The sequence below is a fragment of the Malaclemys terrapin genome, chromosome 24, assembly GCF_027887155.1.
Source record: "Malaclemys terrapin pileata isolate rMalTer1 chromosome 24, rMalTer1.hap1, whole genome shotgun sequence".
Taxonomy (NCBI): Eukaryota; Metazoa; Chordata; order Testudines; family Emydidae; genus Malaclemys; species Malaclemys terrapin.
In genome coordinates this window covers 5,517,578-5,545,451 of record NC_071528.1, presented here as the reverse complement: position 1 = coordinate 5,545,451, position 27,874 = coordinate 5,517,578, and the positions used below count along the sequence as shown (strand labels likewise).

Genomic DNA, 27,874 nt, shown 5'->3' with positions numbered 1-27,874 from the left:
GGCCAGCCAATAAACCTCAACCTAGGTTCTGAGTAGAGACCATAGGGAGCTAGAGCATGGGCGTGAGAGACTCCCTCACAGCACCCTCGGGGAAGCAGCGTCTGGCAGTAAGAAGCAGGATTCTTCAGCCCATCTAGACACAGCGACTCTGCGGGGAGGCAGCTCCTGTCACTTCATATTTGGAACTGGCAACTTGAAAGAGCCACAGGCAGCCACAGCAGGGTTATTTTCCCCCCTCCCTTCCCCGTTTAACCTGTGTCAGAACCTGATCTCCAGAGCACCCTCAGAAGCGACTTTCTCGGCAGTCCGCTCTTCTGTCTGCGGCTTCCCCGCGGGCCCCAGCTGGACAAAAACCACCTTCCTGTGCACGTGGATTTAGCCTTTGGAGGCCAAGGGATGCTGCTCCTTTTCCATACTGATCACAGAGGAAAGCACGCAGGTTTTCCCCCTCCTAGCAAGACCTTCGTGGCATCCCACGGTGCTGGGTAGCAAAGAAACAGCCCCCACCCCTTGAAAGGGGCTGCAGCCGCTTTACTTTCCCTTTGAGGACGTGCTGGCTGTCTAGGGTCACTTGGCTGTTTGCTCTGCCGTGCTGGGACCTGGACCCCTCGGGGCATATGCCAGAGCCCTTGGCAGGCAAGGAGCCCCATTGCATTCTGGGAGGACGAATGACGTGACGTGCTTAGCTTGGGCCGTTTCGGCCGACCCTGGTTCCGCGGAGCAGAGCTGACCCAGAGCTGATGGGGCTGAACTGGGCTGGAACGAGAGCAGCTCCAAATGCTTAAAATTTGTGAGACTCCCCCTCCCCCCCCCCCCCCAACACACACCCCCACCTCCAAAATTGTCACCACGTCTCTCTCCCCCCCCCCCCCCCCCCACACACACACACAAAAAAGCAGGCCTGAAATTTTTCATGACCAACCCCGCCCAGCTCTGCTGACAGCCTGGGCCGGCTCAGCTCCCATGGGCTCCACCTGCTAATGCCTGCAGCGGGGAAGGAAGTGTTAAACCTGCCTATTAATGCAGTCTGGCCCCCTGCCCCAGGGCGGCGCCATAGAGCCACGTGTTGCTGGGTGTGAATCTCCATCTCCTTGGCTGGGCGGATGAGGCATCTGTCTCCTGAGTTTCTGAGGTAGCAGGGTGGCTTGGCTTGTTGGATCACTACATGGTTTATCGTTCAGCTTCCTGTGAGGACAGGGGCTGGCAGAGCAGGTGCAGGGCTGTTTCAGCGGGTCCTTTCTCTTCCTCCTCCTTCCTCGTTCTTTTCACTTCTCTAAGTCTGTGGACCTGGTGCTTGGGGAAACCATTTTTGCTACCCTATAGTCAGTCTAGGGTGTCCTCTCTGAAGGAAGGAGGAGGGTTGGTGGGTGGGATTGGATATCTTGGCACTTCCCCCTCACTGTGGGCATTGACTTAAGCTTCTGGCTTTCCTCAGTTCTGACCCCTGCCCTGGCCTTGTGCTTCCGCAGATATCGATGCCTCATGTCATCCCTCACCCCTGTCCCCCAGTAGTCTAGGGAGTGCTCAGCCCCTCTGAAAGTCAGGCGCTTGGTCTCCAGGATGGTCTCATTCTGTGGTGCTGCCCAGGATTTAATTCTGGAGTCAGTCACAAATTTGGCAACAGGGCGGGATGATTTCTTCCTGCCCACCCCCTTGCGTTGGGTATCCAGAAAATCTGATCCCCCGCAAACACAACGCTCCAGGGACTTTCTGCAGAGGACGGTGCTGCCCGATGGCAGCTCTGGGATGTGCCCATAGGGCTGCAGCCACGTTCTGTGCAGGCTCTAGGCTCACCCCATGCTACAGTAACTGTTCAGGCAGCCCCTGCAGTGTTGGAATGTGGCTGCTGCTTGCTTGTGTGGACGGGGTTAAAACTGAGCACAGCTGGTAGGCAAAGCCTGTTTCAGCCTGTGTAACTACCAGAGTTAAAATATTGTTCCTTCCCCGGGGCCTTCTGCCTGCCCCAGCGAGGAGAGAGAAATGCGATGGGGAAACGGAGGAGAATCTTGGCTAACTTCCCATTGTCAGGTGTTTTGGGGGCGGGGGAGACAGTAGGTCAGTCTGCAGTGTTTGACCCTGCTCTTTGTATCACTCACAAGGCGCTACACTGCCCATAAAGTATTTCCATGCTGCCCGTCTTCAAATCTGCCCCTTGCTGAATCGTTGCTGAGGGAATTGGGCCTTGTCCTCAGAGCACAGCCGGAGTTTTAGAAAGGATCTTAGTTCGGCTGCCCCTTGGCCGTAGCCCTGTCCCCACTGCCAGCCTCCACCCTCCTTCGCTGCAGCGTTACTCCCCCTCCCCAGAAGGCCGGGGTGGTGCAGGAACGCTGGTCATTGTTGCTCTGAAAGGCTGCTCTTTAAACCTAGTTTAGAAAACACAAACCGGGCAGGCATAGCCCTCTGCTGTCTAAAGCTAATGGGAGCGAAGACTGGACCCGCCGCGGTCTGCCCGTCGGGCTTGGTCTGAGCTTTCTTCACTCACCTGCAAAACTCTGATTTGCCTTGTTAATCTAACTGGAGGACTCTTCTGCAATAGGGGAAAGAAATGGCTGGCGATTCCTTTTGGCCAGACTGGTCTTCCATTCTCGACAGGGAACTTTCCCTCCTCACTGTAATTGAGATTTTTCTTTGGGGAGAATCTGTGTATTTTGAGATGAGAGAGGGTTGAAAATGCTTATTTTTTTGCAGGAAATATAAAAAAAAAAAAAAAAAATCCCCCCAGCCAGAAACCCCAAATTTGAAAAATGTTTGTTTGGTTTTTGATTTAAATGAAAAAATGGTGGTGTTTTCAGTTTCAAAACCCCCCAGAAAATTTCAACCCAAATGAGAATGTTCTGTGAAAATTTACATTTTGGTCAAAAAAGTTTTCCCCCCCCAGTTCTATGTAATACTCTGTGCATCCAGCCAAAGTGGGGAGATCTCTGACCAGGCCCTCCCAGCTCCCTGTGAATTGTTCAGCACAGCTTGTATTTGCCAACTGTCAAAGGAGGCTTAGACACCTCTTCCATTCCTGTTAATGGATGGGGAGTGTCTAAATCCCCTAGACTACTTTGCAGATTTTAACCTCTGTATCTAGAAGGGTTAAAACCCCAGTCTGGGCTTTGGAGAATGTAACACTGGATGGAGATCTGGCAGCTGGTCTTTGCACAGCGTGTATGCTCTAAAATAAGAAAAGTTGCTCACTACATTCAGTTTTATAAAGGATCGTAGTTTGGCTCCACCTCGTCCGTAGCCCCATCCCAATGAGAGCAATTTGGGAGCCCCACGTTCTGCCTAGAAGCAGTCCCGTTGGCAGAAATCAACATCCATCTAGGAGCATTGGATGCCTGTGGATAGCAGGGAGTTTGCAGAGTGAGAGCAGATGGCCACTACATGCACATCATGCTTGCTATATGCCTGGTGTTTTCCCCTGCCCACTATAGTCTCTGCATTTGTGCAAAGGAGGGGAACGTGGGAGCTGGGATGGAAAGCTCAGGGAAATGTGGGTTGTCATCAGAAGTCAGCTGGTTCTCGAAGGGATGCACTCTGGCAAAATGTAGCCCACAAATTTAAGTTTTGTAAATAAAATTCCTACAAGATTTAAGGCCCACTGGAATGTTCCCCCTGGATATATATATATATATTTTTTTTAATGGCTGTGGAAAGATTTTTGATGTTCCTCTGCAGAGTTTCCTGCCGGACCATTGCTGGGAGCGTGCAGGAGCGCTGCAGATGGACTAGCTGGTATTTCCATTGTCCAGGCAGAGTGTGGTGCAATCGAGCGAACACCAAGCACGTCAGGGGAAAAGTTAGTTCAGTTCCTGGCACGTTCACCTTTACTCATCAGAGCTGGGGTTTGTAACGGAGCCAACGGAAGCTTGTTTCCTAAGAATGAGCTTTAACCCACATGGCATCCCAGGGAGACCCAGCTCGCAGAGCACCGAAAACCTTTCCGGAGCATCACAGCATCCAGCATGAGGAAATGGGAACGCATTGTTGGCAAAATACTCTCCTAAATCTGGTGGTGTGATCTGGCTTTTTAGTGATGTCCCTTTACCAGGAGAATTCCAGGAGCTGAATGCCTGGTACTCTAGAGAGCTGCGGCCAGCGAGAGAAAACAGCCGTGTCCGCATTCAGCTAGCCGTGATCTCACGGCTGATCGATTATTCCTGGGCGCTTACACTGAGATCCATCTCTGTGAGCTTGCTGACAGTCGCTCACCTTGGATCCATTTCTCTCACTAACCAACCCTCCCCCTCCCTCTGCCTTCCCACCCCCTGTGGAAAAAATTGTCCATTTTGCATAGTAAAAAAACCAGATCCAACCTTTTTTTCTTTTTTAAAGTCTCTCCCCTGCATCACCTGTTTCTGGTGCATCCATTAGCCCTGCACCAAGAAATAGGACCAACTCTTGAAATTTGACAAAGTAGAAAGCTGTTTTTTGCAGTGGGAGGGGGAACAGGAAGGGGTGGCTAACACCATTTCCCCCCAGTTCTATCCTCCGTCAGTCCTATGCCTCCTTTTTTCTGCGTTATGTGCACAGAGCTGCCCCAAATTCTCCACTCCATTATGGTCCAGTATAAAACACCCGTTGACATCATTGTGGTGGGGGGGGAAGCTTTTGTCTTTAGCATAGATGATGTTGAGCTACTTCCAGCAGCTGTAGCGATCTAGAGGGAACGAATCAAACAAAGTGGGCATGTTCTGAGGTCAGCGCTCACTTTGGCATTAGCCCGTTGAGAGGGGAAGTACCGAAATGAGCTAAAGCTTCTAAGAGCAAGAGAGCAGTGCAGGGAGACACTGGCTTCCTGGTGCTGCAACTGGATGTTGACTTTGGATCATTTGGCCTAAATTTGAGGACATGCTGGTTTTGTGCCTTCAGTCCTCTGAAGGTTTTTCAGTCTCGGATGTAGTTTGTTAGATTGATATAGATTCCCTAGGGTTTTTATCTGCTAGTCGATGAGCTCTGACCTAGTTTACTTAAGAGCAGGTTACTGGGCCCATGTGACAAGGTCCCGATGGTGTCTCTTAGCCAGCGCTATGTGTGCGGTGCATTAGACATGCCTTGGACACCACAAAGGCATCTTTTTTTCCTGTGGATTTGGTTAAAAGAAGCCGCCACTAGAGCAAATGTTTGTCTCTTGGTGTTCATTTGGTGTAATGCTGAGGCCAGCTGGGGGGCGTGGAGCGGTTGGCTCGGTTGGAGTTGAAGAAAGGGGTTCAGAGACATTTTATCTGGTTTGCTCCCATTCGAGATGATGAGCTTTAGAAGGGCGGGGGGGCTGGAGCACAGACAAAACCCTCTGCCTGCACACCTTGCAACAGCACCTCACTGCCCCCCTCCCCTTTGGCCGGGGGTCCTAGTGAGTATCCCAGTGCTCAAGCATCCACCTTCACTAGGGTCTCTCCCACACACACACACGCACCGGGGGGGGGGGGAGGTGCACGGGTGGCCAGGCACAAATGGAGTGTGGGGACTGTGGGTCACGAACGCTGAGATGTGAACTCTTGCTCCTTGTCCTCCCACCCGCATCTTCATCAGACTGCTGCAGCCCGAACCCAGCTTGAAGGGTGTAATGGGGCGTAAGCTTACCTGAGCCCTGCTCATCACCCCACAGTCCCAGGGAGCAAAATTCCTCCTCGGTTCCTGCCTGAGTCGCCCTGGTGAGGCAACAGTATCCAAGTAACTGCCCGGTTTTAAATCTGGTTCGGCTGACGTTGCTTTTCAAGCGCAGCAGTCACTTCATTCGGCCTCTCCAGAGGGTGAGGGCGTGGAGGCAGGCGCTTACGCCCACACCCACTCTGCATCACTTCACTTTGCCTTGGTTCCCTGAGTGGGTTGTCAGCAGCGGAGATTGAACCTGGGCCCTTTGGCGCTTAAAGGACAAGCCTCTGCTGCCTGAGCTACAAGCCCCCCCTCTGCCCACCAAAGCTGTAGCACGTCTGTGTGCCTCAGCCCCCAGGACGGGGACAGAGCTGCCATATTGGGAGGGGGGGGGTGGGAATTACACAGGCTGTTCTACACGTGAGCCAGCAGCTGCTTCCCGAGAGGCTTTGCGCTCTGTGCGCCGATCCCCGGGAAACATGGTCAGGGAACGGGAACCCTGCAGCCAGGCTGGGCCGCTCACAGGAGTCAAACTCCAGCCTCAGCTCAGGAGCCCAGCGTCCCGTAGCAGCTCGACGTTCCTTTTTAGAATCTCGTTCTCCCCCGAATGACGTGAGCAGGGTCACGGCACGCGGCTCCCGGGCTACCTCCCCGTCAGGAGTTAGCTGGGGTTTCCACAGCAGAAGAACCGAAGTGACTCTGGCTGTTGAAAACCCTCCCCAGAGAGACCATTGCAGCGTGCGGGGTTAAGGCTGGGATCCCAGCTGCAGGTGACCAGTGTGCGGCTCATCGCCGATTGCAGCTATTTTGAGTAAAGCCAAGGGGCCTGCATCTCTCCCATGCTGCGCCATTGACTTTCAACGGCAGCGGGATCGGAACCCCACCCAGCTCCTGAACTGGGGCCTGATCCTGGGGGAGGTTCCGGGCCCCTTCAGTGGGCGCTCAGCACCTCTCTGGGTCAGGCCTGGAATAGAGAGAGCACTAACGGGCCAGACGTCCAGGCGAGGTGCAGCAATTGTGAGCTGAACCATGACTTGAATGTGCAGCAGGCCCCTGGGAGCTAGTGACTAAACCCTAATCATTATCCGAACCGGACTGGCCCCACCCCAAGCAGCGTCCTTACAGCGGGGCACAGGCCTTCTGCCATATGCAGCCCTCTTTCCTTGACCCAGACAGCCCTCCTGCAGTCAAACGTTTGCACACATTCTCTGCACGCTTACTGAGTGGCCTGTGGGTTACTTGGGATTCGGCTTTTCGGTAGACTTGGCCTTGCCTCAGTGCGGGGGGAGGAGTAGTGACCTCTTGAGATTCCTTCCAGGCCCAGGTTTCTGGGATTCTGCTGCATCACAGAGTCACCCTGTTCCAAAACCAAATCTGCCCCGTGCACCGGTGTTTGCGCTCAGGGAGAGCAGTGAGCCAGGGCTAGGGGTGAGCTGGCAGAGGGAACGGACAGAAGTGGTTTGCAGGAGCACGCGCTCAGCCCGGGCAGGAGTGTGTTGGTGGCTTTTTCTGCACTAACGCCCAGCAGCAAAAGCTGAATTGGAGGAGGTGCCATGGGCGGCTTTTGTCTGGGACAAGGATGCGTCTGTCCACACCTCACCCAGTTGTGTTTTCCAGCTGGTGGCCAGACGCCACAGGGGCAGCAGCCTGGCTGAGGCGGTTTATCTTTAGGGTTCCCCACATCCCCATCCAAGGTCCAGGAGCTCATCTCTGTGACCTGTCCAGGCTAGTAGCCCGAGGGATAGGCTAGGTCAGGGCCACTCGAATGTCTGGCATGGTGGAGCAAAGCCCCTGGGACAGAGACCGCTCTGGTGCCTGAGCAGCCACTTCAACCCTGCTTTGCCTGTTGCTTGGGCTGCCACCCTCCTGCCCCCTTCCTGGTGCTACCCAAGTTCTCTCTTCCTGTGCTTTCAACCATCTCGATGCTGATTCTGTTCCAGCCAAGCATCCATTGTCCTGGTTAGGGAAAATAATACTCCTTCCACCTGTCGTCTTCGAATCAGCCACGTGGCAGCTGTGGTCGGAGAGCCGCCTGCCTTGGGTACAGGGAAGGTGGTTTCTAGAGTCCTGCTGAGCGGTTGCTTGGAGGAGAAGGCGCTACTTTGAAGGGGGCATCGTGCTTGAGTGTCTGTTGGCGTGATGGAGCATCCATCCCCATTCTGTCCCATTGCATCCACTGAGCTGCCCGTGAGCCCTGCATTTCCAGAGGGACGCTGACAGATTTCCTCTGGGGAACTTTGAATGGCGCGAAGATGAGCCGAGAGGGGGGGAGCCAAGAATCTCCATTTAGTGCCAGATCTTTTTAAAGTCCCTTTGGGAGCCCACCAGCTCAAGCAAATCTTGTGTCTTTGGGGAGGGAAACACAAGTGTGGGAAATCATTTACCCTGTCTGCATCTTAGCATTTCTCTTGGCTGGGGGCAGGGAGAAGAGAAAGCACCACCTGGCAACGTTGACTAAGGACAATACTTCCATCAACCTGCATTTAGTTCATTGCCTATGGGAAACTGACCTATTTTCTAGAGAAGACTCAAACTAGTTTAGAAAACGAAGTGCTACTTGATTCCCCGATATATTTTTAGTACTTGGGGGTAGGGGAAGGGCAATTGTAGGGGGAAAGCCTGTGGAAGCTGTTTATTTTTAACCCTTTAGGTTTCTTTTGGCCTTTTAAAAAAAAAAATTGGTCCTGGCTTTTGATGTTTATGCTGCCTACCTGTAAATCCAGATGTACTTAAGTGGCTGAAAATCCTTGTTCTTAAATCAGATACACATTATAGTTTTGAACTATATATATAGTATATATATATATATATGCCTAACCCAGCAAAAAATAAAGTATTTGGGGGTGGGGAAATGCATTGTTCTTTTAAATGAATCACAATTGGGGGATAAAATTGTGTTTCCGAGTGCCTCAAGATATGAATTGTTTTCATTTTTTAAAAATAATTTTATACAAGTGTCAAAACAGCTGGCTGGATTATTTGGAATTTTTAAATAATCCTAACTTTTTTAAAGTAGATTTTGAGAACTGTCCTGTATATAACAGTAATGTAGCAATAAATGTGACATTTTATAACAATCTTACTTTTTTCCCCATATCTGTCTTTCAGATGTTGTATACCTATGAATGAAAAGTTGTAATAAAGGTTTTACCTTGTACTAAAACCAAAGGTGTTTATTGGACGCTGTTGCTGTTTGGTTTTGTGCTTTGGCCGTACTGGCATTAGCCCATGTTCAACCCCAAGTGCCTAATTTCAAGCTCCAAGATCCACATTTAAGTAGCTAAAATTTGGCCTGAACTTCCAAATTGCTTCACTGCTCCCTCTCCTGCCATGTTCAATTGTTCCTCATTTCTCTGTCTCAGGGTTTTCTCTGGCTGTCTATCACCACAGGATCTGGGCCCCTTCCATGTAAATCACTAGCACGGACCCTAGCAGATATTATGGAGTGTCTGGCACTTCTCCCTTTTTGGGGTCTGAACCCTGCTTGGGGGAGGGTTTGTGGGGTTTCCATTGTATGTTGTGTGGGGGGCTGCTTCATTCTTACGGCGTTTTGGAGGGGTATCATGTATTTTAGGCCCAAAGTTAACTGTGCTCCCTGCAAGCTGGGGGCCTTCCTCATTTTGTTGCCTAAAATAACGAGCCTCAGAAATCCCCAGCCCTGACTCTGAAGTGATGGTTCATCACACAAACCCAAAGGGACCTGGCAGCACTTTCATGAATAATTGTGGCGGTTCCCTTGTTGCGTGGCCCTGGCCCGCACTGGGGCGTTGGCAGCCGGAGGGCTAGTGCAGTGCACCAGGTTGGGAGCCAGGCTTTATCAAGGAATAAAGCCCTCACTTGTGCTGGGGCCTGTGCACTCTCCACTCCCCCTGAGGGATGTCAAATGTTAACCAGTTAACGGGGAAGCATTAGTCTTACCGGGAACCCCCAGGCCAGCCGGCCCCGGAGCAGCCCCAGCCGCTTAATCGGTGAACTGTTTAAATGAAATATTTTTAATCGTTTAAACGGTTAACTTTGGTAATGGTATGTCCATCCCAACACCCACTGACTCCAAGGAGAGCTGAGATCCCTTCAGGACCAGGCCCTAACCATCCGTGCACCTGTCTGGGCAGGTGATGGGATGTACGGGGAGATTGGAAATCCCCTGGAAAGCTGCATTGTCCATGCTGGGTTTAGGGCCTCATCCCCGGGGGCCCCGTATGCCTGTGCCAGGCCCCCCAGGAGCATAAAGGCATGAGCCAGCTGTCCAAGCGATTCCTGCTCCCTGTGAGGGGAGCAGGGGAAGTGACCTGACGGCTGGGTGTGTGGGCAGCGCAGATTCCTGGGTGGCCCTGTGCCTCAGACCCTGCAGCCAGGGACAGGCTGAGCTCTGAGGTGCCCAACACCCCAACTTCACCGAGAGAGGGAGGGGCCAGGATGCAGCCTCCAGCTGGAGTGGTGGAGGGTCAGCGTGTCTCCCTTCCCCATCTCCTTTCCTGGACCCACGCTGGCCAGGCCTGGGAGGCCTCTAGCTTTGGTCCCCATCCACCACCTGGATTCTGGGGAGCGGCCCCCGCCCCAGGGGTCTTCCCTTTGGGCCCATCCTGTGTTTCCTGCGTTGATTGTCCTGTGCCCTGCAGAGGCTTCTGGGCACAGGCAGACAGGATGCCCCCGGCCCTGGGGGAGCTCGGTGAGGGCTGCTCAGACAGGCAGTGCTAAGCCTGGGCGTGGCGGGGAAGTGGGGGAGCTTCTGCCCCTCCAGAGTCTCTGAGCACAGCTTGAGTGTGGAGAGGCGAGGTGCTGCCCCCAGCTTGTGCCCCGGGGCAGGAGTCAGCAGTGGGTTTACACCCGGAGGCAGGGTAATTAAGGCTGGTGGTTAAATTAAGGATCTGGAAGTCTCAGGGCTTGTCTACGCCACGCAGCTTATAGCGACAAGGTTGTGTCGACACAGCCTTGTTGCAAAACGTCAGCGTGTGTAAACGCTCTTTGTCGGTACTTTTGCTGACGAAATACTTCCAGTCCCGCGAGCAGCATTCGCTCTCTCAGCAGGAGAGCGCTCCTGCCGACACAGCCGCGTTCACACCGCCACTTGCGTCGGCAAAACTTTTGTCTTTTGCGGCGGGGGGGCTTTTTTAAGTACCCGTGAAAGACAAAAGTTTTGTTGACCACTTCGCAGTGTAGACGTACCCTTAGATGAGCCTGTAAAGGAGGAATCCCAGGGGCGGCGCGGGTTTGAAGACAGAAGGCAAGGGACTCCGAAGACATACAGCCACAGGTACATTCAGAAAAGAGGGAGATGTAAAAAGAAGGGGCCATAACCGAGGGAAGGGACAGCAGGTGCCCCATCCCCTAGTATCTGAGCCCCTCACAATGTCTAACCGATTTCTCCTCCCAGCCTTTCTAGAGCAGGGCTGTTATCCCCATTGTACAGATGGGCCACTGAGGCGCGCACAGACTCAAGGCCAGATTTTCAAAGGTATTTAGGCACCTAGTGAGATTTTAAAAAGCACCTAGAAGGTTTGGTGCTTTGTAAATCCCATTAGGTGCCTCGCAGCATCTTCGGGTGCCTAAAAACCTTTGAATCTCTGTCCCTAAGGCACTGGCCTGGGGTCAGACAGGAAGTCCGTGGGGGAAGTAGAGCCCAGGTCTCTGAGGGCATCTGTGTCTGCTGCAAAAAAAGAGGCGTCTGATAGATGGCAGTAAAACCAAACCAAGGCAGCCAGTTCTCAGAGACTCCAGCAATCGGTCCCGGGCGATGGGGATGGACGACAGCATGAAAAGCAGCACAGAGGTCAGCTCTCATATTTAGTTAATTTTCTTTCTTTATACAGGAATTAGATGCAGTGCTCCTGGCAGCTCATTTCTAAGTTATCTGCCAAAAAAACCTGTTTTTTTTAGGTATCTCAGGTGCCTAAGTAGCCCCTGGAATCATGGCTAATGTTACCCCCTCCCGCCCGCCCAGTTCTGAAATGGTGCCCCTGGTAGCTGTAGATAAGGTGGGCGGTGGGTGCCCCTAGTAGCTGTAGATAAGGTAGGCGGCAGGTGCTTTCTGACCCCATCCCAACTCAGGGCCACGGGGGTTGGGCCCCATGTAAGGAGCTGTCGGGGGAGCACGTGTGGGGATGTTTGTTCCTTCCCCCTTCCAAGTTGGGTTCATCGTCTCCAGGACGTGTTGGAGACAATCTGCGGAGTTTCCTAGGTGTGTGTGTGGAGGGGGGGGGTCAGTGCTCCTGTTCCTCGCAGGAAGGAGATGGACGTTCCTTGCAGTGGAGTTTTACTTTCCATTTCCCCCATCGTGTGATTTCTCAGAACTTGGATGCAACATTAACCTTTGAGTTTCACTTCTTGCCCCCCAGCCCTTTCTAGCCAGTGTTCAGCTCACGCAGCGTCTTCTCGATACACTTCAGCAACTGCCTTCATAGGAAACAGCCGAGCTGCAGTAGCTGCTTCAGCCCAGACACGGAACCGGGACTTCTGAAAGCTGCAGGAAGGTAACACCTGTAGAGTCCTCAGCGAGGTGACGATGTACGAATGACCCTTCTCACTCGGCGGGTTTGCTGCATTTCACATCTGCGGAGAACAACCCGTTAGTCCTGGAGCGAATTTTGCGGCTCTAATTCTGCAGCTGCTCCAGGCACAAAGATCCCACGGAAGTACCTAGCACTCTATGCTAGACCCTCTCTATGGTATTTATACAGGGTTCAAGCAGGCGTAGGACTAGGCCGTGTGATCTGGATTCTCACTTTAGGTGCTTGAGGGGGCCCCTGAGTGCACAGCCTGGTGCTGAGTGTGGAATGTGGGAGCTGGAACTGAGACCCACCAAACTCATCTCATGGATGCCACCACACCTCCATTAGCTGGGAACAACGTTCAGTCCCTAGTGGCCTGGGCTGGATTCAGACCAGTGAATGGCTCTGCAGCCCATTAGCAATGTGCTGAAACATCCAGTCCCCTAATTAGTGCTAATTGATGAGAAGGTCCACGTGTATATTACATCTCAAAGTAACTATGTTAGAAGAATGTTAAACCCAAAAGTTAGGAAAAGGCAGAATTCTGTGTCTGGGAGGACCCTGGAATGAACGTGGCTCTAGGCACGGTGTGAAACGGTGAATGTAGCAGTAGTTCAGGTTGGTTTTGTTTGTTTTCCCCTTTGTTTTGGCTACTTGATGTAACCTGGTTACCGTCTTTAATGCCAATCTGTTTACAGGTTTTGATGGACAGGTCTGGGCTCTTCCGGATCCTGCCACCCACTCAGCAGGGCGTATCTTCTTTATTTTTCCATATGAATTTATTTGGCAGTGCCTCCACCCCCCTCGCTCCTTCCTGGCAGGGTCACCAGGGCAGCGTGGGAGGAAAATTCTCCCCACAGGGTAACCCCCACTTACTTGCCAGATAGTTGGAGACTCCCAAGAAATAACACAAACACATACCATGTATTCAACACAGTAATTATATTAAACAGGAAACAAATATAACATAACAGGTAAAACACCATTCTTAGGGTCACCGGTGCCCATGCTGATAATACCCGTGACTTTCCCTAGTTCTGGGACCTGATGTAGCAAATGTAAGATCAGTGTCCCGTTGGGACCCTTGATGACCGATGACCACGAGATCTCTGCAGTGGTTTAGCAGTGTGGCTGATGAGGCACAGTGCAGCCCAAAGGACTGACAAGCGGGAGGAGGTGGTAAGTCCCTCCACAGGTTTAATACGCAGCAGGTTATAAAATCCCCAAACCCTATTCAAGCCCAGATTAATGGTGTTAAATTTGCAAATGAATTTTAGTTCTGCTGTTTCTCTTTGAAGTCTGTTTCTGAATAGGGACTGGGAGCGACTGGCTCATTACAGAAGCAGCTTTCCCTCTCCTGGAATTGACACCTCCTCATCTATTATTGGGAGTGGACTACATCCTCCCTGATTGAATTGGCCCTGTCAACACTGGTTCTCCACTTGCGAAGTAACTCCCTGGGTCAGTATCTAATGCCTGCATCTGTAACTTTCACTCTATGCGTCTGAAGAAGTGAGGTTTTTACCCACGAAAGTTTATGCCCAAATAAATCTGTTAGTCTTTAAAGTGCCACCAGACTCCTTGTTGTTTTTGTGGGGACTGGTCTCCCCTAGGGAGCTGGAGGGCGAACTCAGCCTGGCTGGGGAAGTTTCCCAGCAAACCTCTACAAACTGGGAATCATCAGTGGAGAGGGAAAAGCCCAGCTGAGGGATCTGCTGTCAGGTCCATAGAGGCCAGTTCTCAGGGGGAACCTGCCTGCAGGCCTGGGACTCCCCAGCTCCCCACACAGCCAGTCCTGCCCTTGCCCTGGCTGGCTCCAGACTGACTCCAAAATGGCTTCTCCTCTTTCCTGAGCAACCTGGGAGGGGCATCTCACTCCCTATTGGTTGCCAGGCAGACTCTAAGTCTGCCTTGGCTCCCCCTCCCTACCAGGGACAGCGCCTCTCCCTGAGCTGCCGGCAGACAGAGCCCCAGGAATCTAGGCCATCTCCTTGGGGGTTACACTTGTTTGGCTGAAGCAGCTTCCAGAAAGGTGGCCAGTGTGGATTTGAAGACATCAAGAGATCGAGAATCCACCGCTTCCCTTGGTAGCTTGTTCCCAAGGTTAATCATAAGAAACAGTTTTATTTTAAATCCAGAAAACTACTTGACTTCATCAAAATCAAGGGTTTGGGGCACCAGGACTGAAACAATAATGATTTTCTTTTCTGCTCCAGTTTAGCATCTTAAAATTTCAAGCTGCGTCATTCAAGTTGCCAACAAAAGTAAGGGATCTGTCACTGTTGTTGTTAGTACCAATCCGGTATTAGGATTGTTGGGTGATTCTCTGGCTGTGACCATCCCCGCCTACGATCGCCTCAAGTCATTCTTCACTAAAGACGAGCAGAGAGTTTCACCAGGGGAAATGTCAGTTGTAAACAAAGTTGGTATCCGGAAAATCTTCAACTATGGAGTTGGGTTGACAGGAGCAGAATGGTACTACATTAAGGTGACAAGAGAGGATGATGAGTGGGTGGCTGTGTGTCAAACTCCTCTGCATTGCACCTGGATTGTGGATGATGATAAAATCTACCAGGAAGATAAACCGTCGATATGCAAAACATTTGAGTAAGTTGATTTTTACCCTTCAGATTATATCACTGTAACCCAGAATCCCCAACCTCAAATCTTCAAAAACCACCAGTCAGGCCCCAGGAAATCATGGAACTGGCATAACAATCATGATGAAAATGAAATGTTCTGTTCTTTTTCTTTGCCGTTTGGTTTCAGCCCTTAGGTCTCACTCGGTTCATGTTTTCAAGCTTTCCTCTGCGACCATAAGAGCTAGAAATTTACTTCCAAAACAAAATGAAAGCTGAGATTCTCATGTAATCACATGACTCCAAGAGCTGGGGCTTTCAGATAAATACCAAATATCATGAGATTTGCAATCAAATTGTGAGAGTTGCCGATGCTGGTAACCTGATTGTATGGCATTTTTTAAAAATCCTTTCATACATTAAGGTTACAAGTCAGGGACTCAAAAGTCAGGAAATGCCAGAATTAATTTTGTTCAATCTGAATTAGGCTCCCTTTTTGCATGTGCATTCTGATACAGCCTTCCCCATCATCACAGAGGAAGTCTGAGACAGAGCTAGGGACAGAACCCAGCTCCCTGGGTTCTAGTCAAATGCTTTAACCCACTTCCTTTTTTTACAGTTTCTGCCTCATTCACTGTTCTGTGCAGTGAACGAAGCTCTAGTCCTGTGGATAAATGGTAATCACATCACTAAAGGCTGCCATGATGCATATGCACGAGGAGCTGAATTAAGGTTGTACAAGCAACCTCATTCTGCCATTTTCTAACTTCTGTGGGCGTGACTTGGCAACCTGAATAAAGTCCCTCTAATGGAACACTTTCCGTATGTAATTTCCTTTGCTTTTTTAAAAATTCCATCCCATGAAGCCATACTGACGTCACTCGAAGCTATGCAGTGGGTAAGTCCTTCTGAACATCAGGCCATTTATTAGGTGCCTCATTGTGGCTTCTGGTTTTGAAAATCTTGGTCCATTTTGTTTTACTTGCTCTAGATGTGAAGGACTTCAAAGGAGATTTTTTTCAAAGGCTGTTAGGTTCCCAATTCCCATAGACTTTCACTGGCAGTTAGGTGCCTAACTACCATTGGTGCCCTGGAAAATCTTCTAATATATTGAGTGTCTTATTTGTTCTCCTAAGATGGAACAGTACAGAAAGGAGGGAAGGAACGGTCTTCACTCAGTCCTTCACAATCGCATGTAAATCTTGGCCAGACCCCTAACCTGTGTATCTGGACCAAAGAGGCTGGTTTGGTTTTGCAAATCTTGGTCCATTAAGCTTTCGTTTGGTGTAATCAACCCCCAACCCAGGAGACTGTTAGGACCTTACTTCAATTTTATCTAAACTACTGGACCTGGGGGTATTTTTCCCATCCTTATTATGGGCAAACCAGGGGATGGGATGGAAGGGTCGGGTTCTGGTGCCACATAATATAGTTACCTTGTTTTTGCAAGGCCACACTCAAACATCAGGTTTCAGAGTAGCAGCCGTGTTAGTCTGTATCCACAAAAAGAAGAACAGGAGTACTTGTGGCACCTTAGAGACTAACAGATTTATTAGAGCATAAGCTTTCGTGGACTACAGCCCACTTCTTCGGATGCATACTCCTGTTCTTCTTCAAACATCAGGGTGGTTCAGTTCTAGATCCCCTTCTGATCCGAGTCCCTCACCCTGAGGCCAGGGGATGTGTTCATATACGAGGTCCCAGTTTTGGTCCACTGCTATTTTGTCTATATTTGGTGCTTTCTCTGGAGAGTTGTAAGGTGCGGGGGGAACAGGGGTTAGCGTGTGCATGAAAACTTTAATGAATCTGAAGCTTTCAAAGTGCTCTTTCCATGGGCAGGACTGACACGCTAATCATTTCCTTTCTGATCCAGTTTTGTACCTGATGATAAATCCAGCTACATCATTAAAGTTACCAACAAAACCAAAGAAGTCATCAATGTTGTGGTTCACAAAGGCCTGCTGAGTCCTGGAGGAATTCTAAGCCGTGTGAGACACCGCTGGTTCAACTCAGGGTTTGCAGTTGATCCAGGAAAAACAAAAACGATTAATAAAGTGAACCCCAAGGATTTATCCTCCTACACTTCCATCAGTAATATAGTGGGCATGGTAAATATATCAATCTATTCTATAAAGGTGAAAAGGGGTGAACAGATCGCTCAGTGTAACACCCCTTTGCACTGCACCTGGATCGTGGAGAGCCAGGGAATGTGGCAAGAAAATAAACCTACAGAAGTTTACAAATTTCAGTAACATGCTTTTCTCCTTCTCAATATTATTATAAGCAAGCAGCAGAAGAAGACCCCAATGAATGTCAAGTATCAGGGGGTAGCCGTGTTAGTCTGTATCTACAAAAACAACAAGGAGTCTGGTGGCACCTTAAAGACTAACAGATGCATCCGAAGAAGTGAGGTTTTTACTCACGAAAGCTTATGCCCAAATAAATCTGTTAGTCTTTAAGGTGCCACCAGACCCCAATGAATGTCTTATAAATCCATGGGGCTTTGCCAGTATTTGCTTTAGGAGCCAACTCAACAGTTGTGTGTGTCCTGGTGACTAAGTGAACTAATCATTTGCAACAAATAATTTATCTGAAAAATCTTTTCAGTTTTGTTGAATAAATCACTTGCAAATAATTTGTCTTACTATTTAGCCAGTTCCACTGAGGCAAATTCAGCAAAATAAGAAGTCAGCAGAATGTATTCACCGCTTTTTGTGACAATTGAATAAACTCTCTATGAATATATTTTTCTCCCCTTCGTTATTTCAGAGAAGCATCTAAACTGTTGGCTCCAAACCTTTGATCGTTTCTTTCACACATAACTGTATATTCTGAAGCCTTGTCTGCACACGCAAGATTTACTGCTTTCACTGTACTGGTATAGCTTAGAGCAGCAGAGCGCCCACGCAGTGTGGTGAGATTAGACCACTATTAAGTTGGTGGTGCCTATACCAGTATTCCTATAATGGAAGGGAAATAAGGTATCTGAGTATTTGACACCACTATAGGCGCCAACTTTCCCTGGCGCCGGTCGGTACTTGTGCCCCCCCCCGCCCCAACTCCACCCTTTCCCCACCCCTGCCCCACCCCCATTCCAATCCCTTCCCTGAAGTCCCTGCCCCAACTCCGCCCCCTCCCTGCTCCTATTGGACCCCTTCCCCAAATCCCGGCCCCGCCTCTTCCCCGAGCGCACCACGTTCCCCCTCCTCCCCCTCCCTCCCAGCCGCGCAAAACAGCTGTTTCGCAGCGCAAGCACTGGGAGCTAGGGGGATGAAGCGGGCACGTGGCGCGCTCAGGGGAGGAGGGAGAGGTGAGCTGGGGGGGGAGCTGCCAGTGGGTGCTGAGCACCCACCAATTTTTCCCCGTGGGTGCTCCAGCCCCGGAGCACCCAGGGAGTCGGCATCTATGGACACCACTATACCAGTGTAACTGCCCCCACTGGGGGGGTTGTGCTGATTTAACTATTTTGCTTAAAAAATCACACCCTGAACCAAACCGTTACATTGGGTCAAAAGTGGCATGTGGACCAGGCCGCAGGAAGAGGAGACAAGTCAGTTCTTCAGGTCCTGGTCAGCTCCATTGTCGCCAGTGGGATCAGGCCCATCCCATTGTTTTGGGTGAATCTCAAGTTCAGCGCCAGAGGCTGCCTCGTAGGAACTGCCCCTGGTCTGGGGCCACGGCCACGCCTCCCTACGGGAAGTGCAGGGGGCATTGTGCCTATGGGAGGAACGACGCTGCCAGGACCTGGCCCGGAGTGCAGCTGCTGCCCCTAGGAGAGGGACAGCGTGTGCTCCCCCCTCAGGGCTGGCCAGCCCTGCTGGTTGGTGTTGGGGGCAGCATGGCTTGGCCTCACCTCCTCCTTCCCTCTCTGGAACGGTCTGACCCATGTGGCACTTCAGGCTTTGATTGCCTCTGCAGCATAGACTGTGCCTCTTGATGAAGCATCTCGGCTACAGGCCAGGGGGCTGCCCAGGACAGAGTTCCCGAATGCCCCGCAGTCTGTGGGCACTTGGGCTTCTAATCCCTGTGCTGAAGTAGGATTTAACGGGCGTTCAGCCCTTCGGAAAGGCTTGAGCCAGGCTGGTTTGCTCCCGGAATAGATTGTAAGCTGCGTTTGTGCAGCACCCAGCACAGCGGGGTCCTGGTCCAAGGCTGTGGCGCCTAGGTGCTACCACAGGAAAGGTAATAAGGTGGCAAAGGGGGAGGTAGGTATCATGGGATGGAGATTCAGACCTGGGATGAGTTCCTAGCTGTGCCACCGACTTTCCTATGTGACCTTAGGCAAGTTGCTTTCCCTACCAAGGCCCTCAGTTTCCCATCTGTCCAGTGAAGATGATAATGCTTCCCCTCCTCTCGATGGGGATAGCTCCTCTGCAGTTTGTGATAATACAGTGAGTAGGGCCCTGCAAGTACTTAGATGCTAGTTTGAAATGTTTCTCCCGCCCTTCCCATCTCTGTGTGTCTGTGACTGTCTGGAGCAGGGCTCTGGAATTGTTTCTAGGCTACGTTTCAACGGGTAGTGCTAAGCCTATAGGGAGCTGGTGGCAGTACACGAGACCATTGGGTAGCTGTAGATAAGGTGGACGGTGGGAACTTTACTCTCCCATCCCAACTTGGGGCCACAAGGGTTGGTCCCCATGTAAAGGGCTGTCAGGGTAGCATGAGCGTGTGGATGTTTTTCCTTCCCCCGATGGTATCTCCCCTTCCAATTTGGGTTCATCCTCTCCAGAAGGTGTTGGAGCCCATCAGCAGTTTCCTGGATGGGTGTTGGGAGGGTCAGTGCTCCTGTTCCTCGCAGTGGAGTTTTACTTTCCATTTCCCCCATCGTGTGATTTCTCAGAACTTGGATGCAGCATTAACCTTTGAGTTTTACTCTTTGCCCCCCAGCCCTTTCTAGCCAGTGTTCAGCTCACGCAGCATCTTCTCGCTACACTTCAGCAACTGCCTTCATAGGAAACAGCCGAGCTGCAGTAGCTGCTTCAGCCCAGACACGGAACCGGGACTTCTGAAAGCTGCAGGAAGGTAACACCTGTAGAGTCCTCAGCGAGGTGACAATGTACGAATGACCCTTCTCACTCAACGGGTTTGCTGCATTTCACATCTGCGGAGAACAACCCGTTAGTCCTGGAGCGAATTCTGAAGCTCCAATTATACAACTGCTCCAGGCACAAAGATCCCAGGGAAGTACCTTGAGGTGATGGTAGAGGTAGAACCGCCGTCTGGGAGGACACTGGAATGAACGGGGCTCCAGACGCAGTGTGAAACAGTGAAAGGAGCAGTAGTGCAGGGTGTATCTGAGTCACTGTTTGTTTTGTTCTCCCCTTTATTTTGGTTACTTGATGTACGTTGAGCTACCAGAGCTGCCCCTTTAAAGGCCCAGGGTGGGGCACTCGATGGAGCTGCCCGGCAAGGTCTGTGGGCAGAGTGCGCCTGCGCTGAACGCCCTTCCTGCAGCTGCAGGGTGGCGGAGACCCCACCTGCGGGAAGCTCCCTAAAGACAGGGCGGGACTCTGGGAACGGGGTTCTCCTAAGACAGCAAAGCCTGTCCCTCGGGAGTGTAACGCGCACCCTCGTTTCAGCCCCGCGGGGCCATTGGGACATGGTTACATGAGCACTCGATATTTTTTCCCTGCCTGGGTCATCTGCAGAATTTAACCCCAGGATCTTCGGGTCCATAGCAAGCCCCCTCTCCCACTCGCGCTCCGGGAATGACGGGCGGAAGAAGCCGGCGGTTACCCTGTGTGTGGGTCGCCCCATGGTGGGGGGAGACGCACTCTCTGCCAGTGGGATACACGACTGTTTGTGAGACCGCTTTGCCGTGTTGTCTGTCGGGACGCCTGGGTTCTGTTCCTGGCTCGGGGACCAGAGTGGTATGGTGGTTACAGGCAACCTAGCCAGGCTCATTCTGAAAGGCAGAGTGGTGCAGGAGATGAGCTTTGGGCTGTCCTATTAGAGACCTGGGTTCTGTTCCTAGCTGCGCACAGTGACCTGTGTCCCCACCCAGTATCCTGTATGGTGGGCAGGGGACGGTGGGCTGGGTGAGCACGAAGGGCTGTGAATGGCCCAAAAGTATTCATAGAGGATATGGGAATAGCCCAGACTCGAACTCGTAGCCTTGCAGGCTACTGCACCTCCCCCTAACCCGCAATGTGTCTCCGGGACAGAGCCCTCTCGCTCGGCCTCAGCCGGACTTGGTATCAGAAGTGCAGGCGGGTGTGACCACGCTGCCAAATGCAGGAGTGTCGCGTGTGAGGCAGGGCCCGGGGCAGGTCTGAGTATACAGCTGTGAAGCCAGAAGTCAAGTCAGAATCAGGTTTGGGTCTGTTGGTTCAGACCCTCGAACCCTGTACTTAGTTAAGTGGGATTTAAATGGGGCTGCTCAGGTGAGTAAGTGTTGGCGGGATCATCGCTAAACCTCGTCCTGCACCGACGTGCAGCCAGCCCTGCCCTCCTTCACCCAGGCATCACCCCTCAGACGTCACTTACATGCCACTAGACTCAAGGGGATTACACAAGTGTCAGAGCGCCAGGATCTGGCCCTCACCCATTGCTCAGATGCAATGCTGGCCGCCTGTCGTCTGAGCTCTGCCCGTCTCGTGACACCTAACAGTCACTTCTCATCGACTGTTAGGCCAAGAGGAACCATTAGATCATCTGTGATCTTCTGCGTAGCACAGGGCAGAGAACGTCATCCAGCGATTCTCAGTGTTTCTTCCAGAAAGAGACTCCAGGCTGGATTTGTAGCACTGGGTTCTAGTTGTATTTGTTCACAAGCCAGCCTGGCTTACGACTCAGAGCTGGCAGAAAGCCAAGCCATTTCCCAGACAAGCTAGGATGCCATCGAGGTCCAAAGTCGACTCCACCCCTCATTATGCAATGAGAATGGACATTAAACCTAATAAGTTTCCAGAGGGGGAAGTGCTCACAAGCATTTCCTTCATGTGAGATCAGTCAGAGATTCATAGATTTTAAGGCCAAGAGAGACCATTAGATCATCTAGTCTGACACCTGTATTGCGCAGGCCATTACATCCCACCCAGTTACCCCTCTGTTGAGCCCAATAACTTGTTTGGCTGAAGCAGCTTCCAGAAAGGTGGCCAGTGTGGATTTGAAGACATCAAGAGATCGAGAATCTACCGCTTCCCTTGGTAGCTTGTTCCCAAGGTTAATCATAAGAAACAGTTTTATTTTAAATCCAGAAAACTTCTTGGCTTCATCAAAATCAAGGGTTTGGGGGCAGCAGGACTGACATGATAATGATTTTCTTTTCTGCTCCAGTTTAGCATCTAAAATGTCAAGCTACATCATTCAAGTTGCCAACAACAGTAAGGGATGTGTCACCGTTGTTGTTAGTACCAATCCGGTATTACGATCGTTGAGTGAGTCTCTGGTCGTGCCTACCTACGACCTCCTCAAGTCATTCTTCACTAAGGAGGAGCTGAGAGTTTCACCAGGGGAAACGTCAGTTGTAAACGAAGTTGGTATCTTGAAAATCTTCACCTATGGAGTTGGGTTGACCGGAGCAGAATGGTACTACATTAAGGTGACAAGAGAGGATGATGAGGGGGTGGCTGTGTGTCAAACTCCTCTGCATTGCACCTGGATTGTGGATGATGACAAAATCTATCGGGAAGATAACCAGTCAATATGCAAACCATTTGGGTAAGTTGATTTTTCTCCTTCAGATTATATCACTGTAACCCAGAATCCCCAACCTCAAATCTTCAAAAACCACCAGTCAGGCCCCATGAAATCATGCAACTGGCATAACAATCAGGATGAAAAAGAAATGTTGTGTTCTTTTTCTTTGTCATTTGGTCTCTCAGCCCTTAGGTCTCACTAGGTTCATGTTTTCAGGTATTTCTCTGCAACCATAAGAGCTAGAAACCTGCTTTAAAAACAAAATGAAAGCTGAGATTCTCATGTAATCACATGATTCCAAGAGCTAGGGCTTTCAGACAAGTACCAAATATCGTGAGATTTGCAATCAAATTGTGAGAGTTGGCGATGCTGGTAACATGACTGTACATAATTTTAAAAAATCCATTCATAATCACTAATTATACACAAAATCCTACATTAAGGTTACAAGTCAGAAAATGCCAGAATTATTATTGCCTCTTCAATCTGAATTAGGCCCCCTTTTTGCATGTGCATTCTGATACAGCCTTCCCCATCATCACAGAGGAAGTCTGAGACAGAGTTAGGGACAGAACCCAGCTCCCTGGGTTCTAGTCAAATGCCTTAACACATTTCCTTTCTTTACAATTTCTGCCTCATTCACTGTCTGTTCTGTGCAGTGAACGAAGCTCTAGTCCTGTGGATAAATGGTAATCACATCATTAAAGGATGCCAGGATGCATATGCACAAGGGGCTGAATTAAGGTTGCACAAGCAACCTCATTCTGCCATTTTCTAACTTCTGTGGGCGTGACTTGGCAACCCGAATAAAGTCCCTCTAAATCCCTACATACTTTCCATATGTAATTTCCTTTGCTTTTTTAAAAATTCCATCCCATGAAGCCATACCGACGTCACTCGAAGCTGTGTGGTGGGTAAGTCCTTCTGAACATTAGGCCATTTATTAGGTGCCTCATTGTGGCTTCTGGTTTTGAAAATCTTGGTCCATTTTGTTTTACTTGCTCTAGATGTGAAGGACTTCAAAGGAGATTTTTTTCAAAGGCCGTTAGGTTCCCAATTCCCATTGACTTTCACTGGCAGTTAGGTGCCTAACTACCATTGGTGCCCTGGAAAATCTCCTAATTCATTGAGTGTCTTATTTGTTCTCCTATGATGGAACAGTACAGAAAGGAGGGAAGGAACGGTCTTCACTCAGTCCTTCACAATCGCATGTAAATCTTGGCCAGACCCCTAACCTGTGTATCTGGACCAAAGAGGCTGGTTTGGTTTTGCAAATCTTGGTCCATTAAGCTTTCGTTTGGTGTAATAAACCCCCAACCCAGGAGACTGTTAGGACCTTGCTTCAAATTTATCTAAACTACCGGACCTGGGGGTGTTTTCCCCATCCTTATTATGGGCAAACCAGGGGATGGGATGGAAGGGTCGGGTTCTGGTGCCACATAATATAGTTAGCTTGTTTTTGCAAGGCCACACTCAAACATCAGGGTGGTTCAGTTCTAGATCCGCTTCTGATCTGAGTCCCTCACCCTGAGGCCAGGAGATGTGTTCATATACAAGGTCCCAGTTTTGGTCCATTGCTATTTTGTCTATTTTTGGTGCTTTCTCTGGAGAGTTGTAAGGTGCGGGGGGAACAGGGGTTAGCGTGTGCATGAAAACTTTGTTAATGAATCTGAAGCTTTCGAAGTGCTCTTCCCATGGGCAGGACTGACACGCTAATCATTTCCTTTCTGATCCAGTTTTGTACCTGATGATAAATCCAGCTACATCATTAAAGTTACCAACAAAACCAAAGAAGTCATCAATGTTGTGGTTCACGAAGGTCGGCTAGCCCAAGTGCTGAGTCCTGAAAGAATTCTAAGCCACGTGAGAGACAGTTACTTCAACTCAGGGGTTGCAGTTGATCCAGGAAAAACAAAAACTATTAATAAAGTGAACCCCAAGAAGTTATCCTCCTACAAATCCATCGGTATTGTAGCGGGCATGGTAAATATATCAACCCATTCTATAAAGGTGAAAAGGGGTGAACAGATCGCTCAGTGTAACACCCCTTTGCATTGCACCTGGATCGTGGAGAGCCATGGAATGTGGCAAGAAAATAAACCTACAGAAGTTTACAAATTTCAATAACATGCTTTTCTCCTGCTGCTTGCTTATAAAATATCGAGAAGACGACGACCCCCAATTAATACACCTTATAAATCCATGGGGCTTCGCCAGTATTGGCTTTAAGAGCCAACACAACAGTTGTGTGTGTCCTGGTGACTAAATATGTGAGCTAATGATTTGCAACAAATAATGTATCTGACAATTTTTTTCAATTTTGAATAAATCACTTGCAAATAATTTGTCGTACTATTTAGCTAGTTCCACCGAGTCAGTAGAATGTATTTACCACTTTTGTGACAATCGAATAAACTCTCTATGAATATATTTTTCTCCCCTTCTTTATTTCAGAGAAGCATCTAACTGTTGGCTCCAAACCTTTGGTCGTTTCTCTCTCTCACACATATGCAGTTTCTAATAGGACGAGAATATGTGTATATTCTGAAGCCTTGTTTGCACACACAAGATTTACTGGTATAGCTTAAAGCAGTAGAGCGCCCACGCAGTGTGGATGCAATTATACCAGTATAAAGTTGGTGGTGCCTATACCAGTATAGCTTATTCCTATAATGGAAGGGAATAAGCTATCTGGGATGAGGCACCACTATACCAGTATAACTGCCCCCACTGTGGGGGTTATGCTGATTTAACTATTTTGCTAAACATCACACCCTGAACCAAAACCGTTACATTGGGTCAAAAGTGGCATGTGGACCAGGCCTCAGGAAGAGAAGACAAGTCAGTTCTTCAGGCTCTGGCCGGCTCCATTGTCGTCAGTGGGATCAGGCCCATCCCATTGTTTTGGGTGAATCTCAAGTTCAGCGCCAGAGGCTGCCTCGTAGGAACTGCCCCTGGTATGGGGCCATGGCCACGCCTCCCTACGGGAAGTGCAGGGGGAATTGTGCCTATGGGAGGAACGACGCTGCCAGGAGCTAGCCCAGAGTGCAGCTGTTGCCCCTAGGAGAGGGACAGTGTGTGCTCCCCCCTCAGGGCTGACCAGCCCTGCTGGTTGGTGTTGGGGGCAGCATGGCTTGGCCTCACCTCCTCCAGAGGAGAGCAACAAAAATGATTAAAGGTTTAGAAAACCTGACCTGTGAGGAAAGGCTAAAAAAAGGCATATGTAGTCTTGAGAAAAAAAGATAGAGGGGGCAACCTGATCACTGTCTTCAGGTATGTTAAGGGGTGTTATCAAGAGGCCTGTGATCAGTTGTTCTCCATGTTCACTGGCGGGGAGACAAACAGTAATGAGTTTAATGTGCACCAAAGGAGGGTCGTTAAACTCTGGAATGGGTTTCCAAGGGAGGTTGTGGAATCCCATCATTGAAGGTTTTTAAGAATAGATTGGAGACACAACTGTCAGGGATGGTCTAGGTTTACTTGGTCTTGCCTCAGTGCAGGGGGCTGGACTTGATGACTTTCCAGCCCTAAGTTTCTATGATTCTGTGTTGCGTATGTAACACAACTCAACACCCCGAGTAGGTCACCAGTAGGGGTGATTGAATCTGACTCTTAGGCCTGGTCTACACTACGACTTTAATTCGGATTTAGCAGCGTTAAATCGAATTAACCCTGCACCCGTCCACACAACAAAGCCATTTAATTCGAAATAAAGGGTCTTTAAATCGATTTCTGTACTCCACCCCGACGAGCGGAGTAGCGCCAAAATTAATTTTATCATTTCGAATTAGGGTTAGTGTGGCCACAATTCGATGGTATTGGCCTCCGGGAGCTATCCCACAGTGCACCATTGTGACCGCTCTGGACAGCAATCTGAACTCGGATGCACTGGCCAGGTAGACAGGAAAAGCCCCGTGAACATTTGAATTTCATTTCCTGTTTGCCCAGCGTGGAGAGCACAGGTGACCACAGATAGCTCATCAGCACAGGTAACCATGCAGGCCGATAATCGAAAAAGAGCACCAGCATGGACCGTACGGGAGGTACTGGATCTGATCGCTATATGGGGAGAGGATTCAGTGCTAGCAGAACTTCGTTCAAAAAGACGAAATGTGATGCACAGCGCTTCCTGGTGTGCTCTTCTAATCGCCCTGGTGTCTGGCTGCGCGTAATCAGCAGTCAGGCGATTTGCCTCCGCCTCCCACCCTGCCATAAAGGTCTCCCCCTTACTTTCACAGAGATTGTGGAGCACACAGCAAGCAGAAATAACAATGGGGAAATTGGTTTGGCTGAGGGCTGAGGTCTGAGCGAGTCAGTAACGATCGCCAGCGACCTTTTAAATGGCCAAATGCACATTCTACCACCATTCTGCACTTGCTCAGCCTGTAGTTGAACAGCTCCTGACTCCTGTCCAGGCTGCCTGTGTATGGCTTCATGAGCCATGGCATTAAGGGGTAGGCTGGGTCCCCAAGAATAACTATTGGCATTTCAACATCCCCAACGGTTATTTTCTGGTCCGGAAAGTAAGTCCCTTGCTGCAGCCGTTTAAACAGAGTAGTGTTCCTGAAGACGCGAGCGTCATGAACCCTTCCCGGCCAGCCCACGTTGATGTTGGTGAAATGTCCCTTGTGATCCACAAGTGCTTGCAGCACCATTGAAAAGTACCCCTTGCAGTTTATGTACTGGGTACCCTGGTGCTCTGGTGCCAAGATAGGGATATGGGTTCCATCTATCACCCCTCCACAGTTAGGGAATCCCATTGCAGCAAAGCCATCCACTATGACCTGCACATTTCCCGGAGTCACTACCTTTCGTAGCAGCAACTGAGTGATTGCTTTGGCTACTTGCATCACAGCAGCCCCCACAGTAGATTTGCCTACTCCAAATCGATTCCCGACTGACCGGTAGCTGTCTGGCGTTGCAAGCTTCCACAGGGCTATCGCCACTCGCTTCTCAACTGTGAGGGCTGCTCTCATCTTGGTATTCTGGTGTTTCAGGGCAGGGGACAGCAAGTCACAAAGTTCCATGAAAGTGCCCTTACGCATGCGAAAGTTCCGCAGTCACTGGGAATCATTCCACACCTGCAACACTATGCGGTCCCACCAGTCTGTGCTTGTTTCCCTTGCCCAGAATCGGCATTCCATGGATAGAACCTGCTCCATTAACATGATCTCCAAAGCACCGGGGCCCGTGGTTTGACACAATTCTGTGTCCGTGTCCATGTTCATGTCCATGTCCTCATCACGCTTGTCGCTGCACTGCCGCCGCCGCTGCCTTCTCGCCTCGTTTTTCTGGTCCTGGCTCAGCATAAACTCCATGAGAACGCGCGAGGTGTTTACAATGTTCATGACTGCTGTCTTGAGCTGAGCGGGCTCCATGCTTGCCATGGTATGGAGTCTGCAGTGTTCACCCAGGAAAAAAGGCGCAAAATGGTTGTCTGCCGTCCGTTGCTTTCATGCAGGGAAGGAGGGAGGGGTGAGGCTGTACCCAGAACCACTTGCGACAATGTTTTTTGTCCCATCAGGCACTGGGATCTCAACCCAGAATTCCAATGGGTGGGGGAGACTGCGGGAACTATGGGAT

At 50.2% G+C, this 27,874-nt stretch overlaps 1 protein-coding gene across 5 annotated transcripts; it reads left to right on the top strand.

Moving 5' to 3' along the window:
• Positions 1-19,037: 19,037 nt before the first annotated feature.
• On the top strand, positions 19,038-24,719 carry LOC128828802 (uncharacterized). Of its 5 annotated transcripts, none has more exons than XM_054013756.1 (3): positions 19,038-19,698; positions 21,929-22,312; positions 24,028-24,719. In XM_054013756.1, exons 2-3 carry the CDS (start codon positions 21,942-21,944, stop codon positions 24,416-24,418), a joined length of 762 nt encoding a protein of 253 aa, XP_053869731.1. In that variant the 5' UTR covers positions 19,038-19,698; positions 21,929-21,941; the 3' UTR covers positions 24,419-24,719. The 5 variants fall into 5 exon arrangements, with proteins under 5 accessions (XP_053869731.1, XP_053869733.1, XP_053869730.1 ...); XM_054013758.1 differs by having other exon boundaries at positions 19,038-19,706; XM_054013755.1 differs by having other exon boundaries at positions 19,039-19,672.
• Positions 24,720-27,874: the final 3,155 nt, after the last annotated feature.

Bases quoted from the DNA above. Each gene is read 5' to 3' on its own strand.
- LOC128828802 (XM_054013756.1), top strand. From the start codon at position 21,942: ATGTCAAGCTACATCATTCAAGTTGCCAACAACAGTAAGGGATGTGTC. The intron at 22,313-24,027 runs GTAAGTTGATTT...TTTCTGATCCAG, and splicing joins TCAATATGCAAACCATTTGG to TTTTGTACCTGATGATAAAT.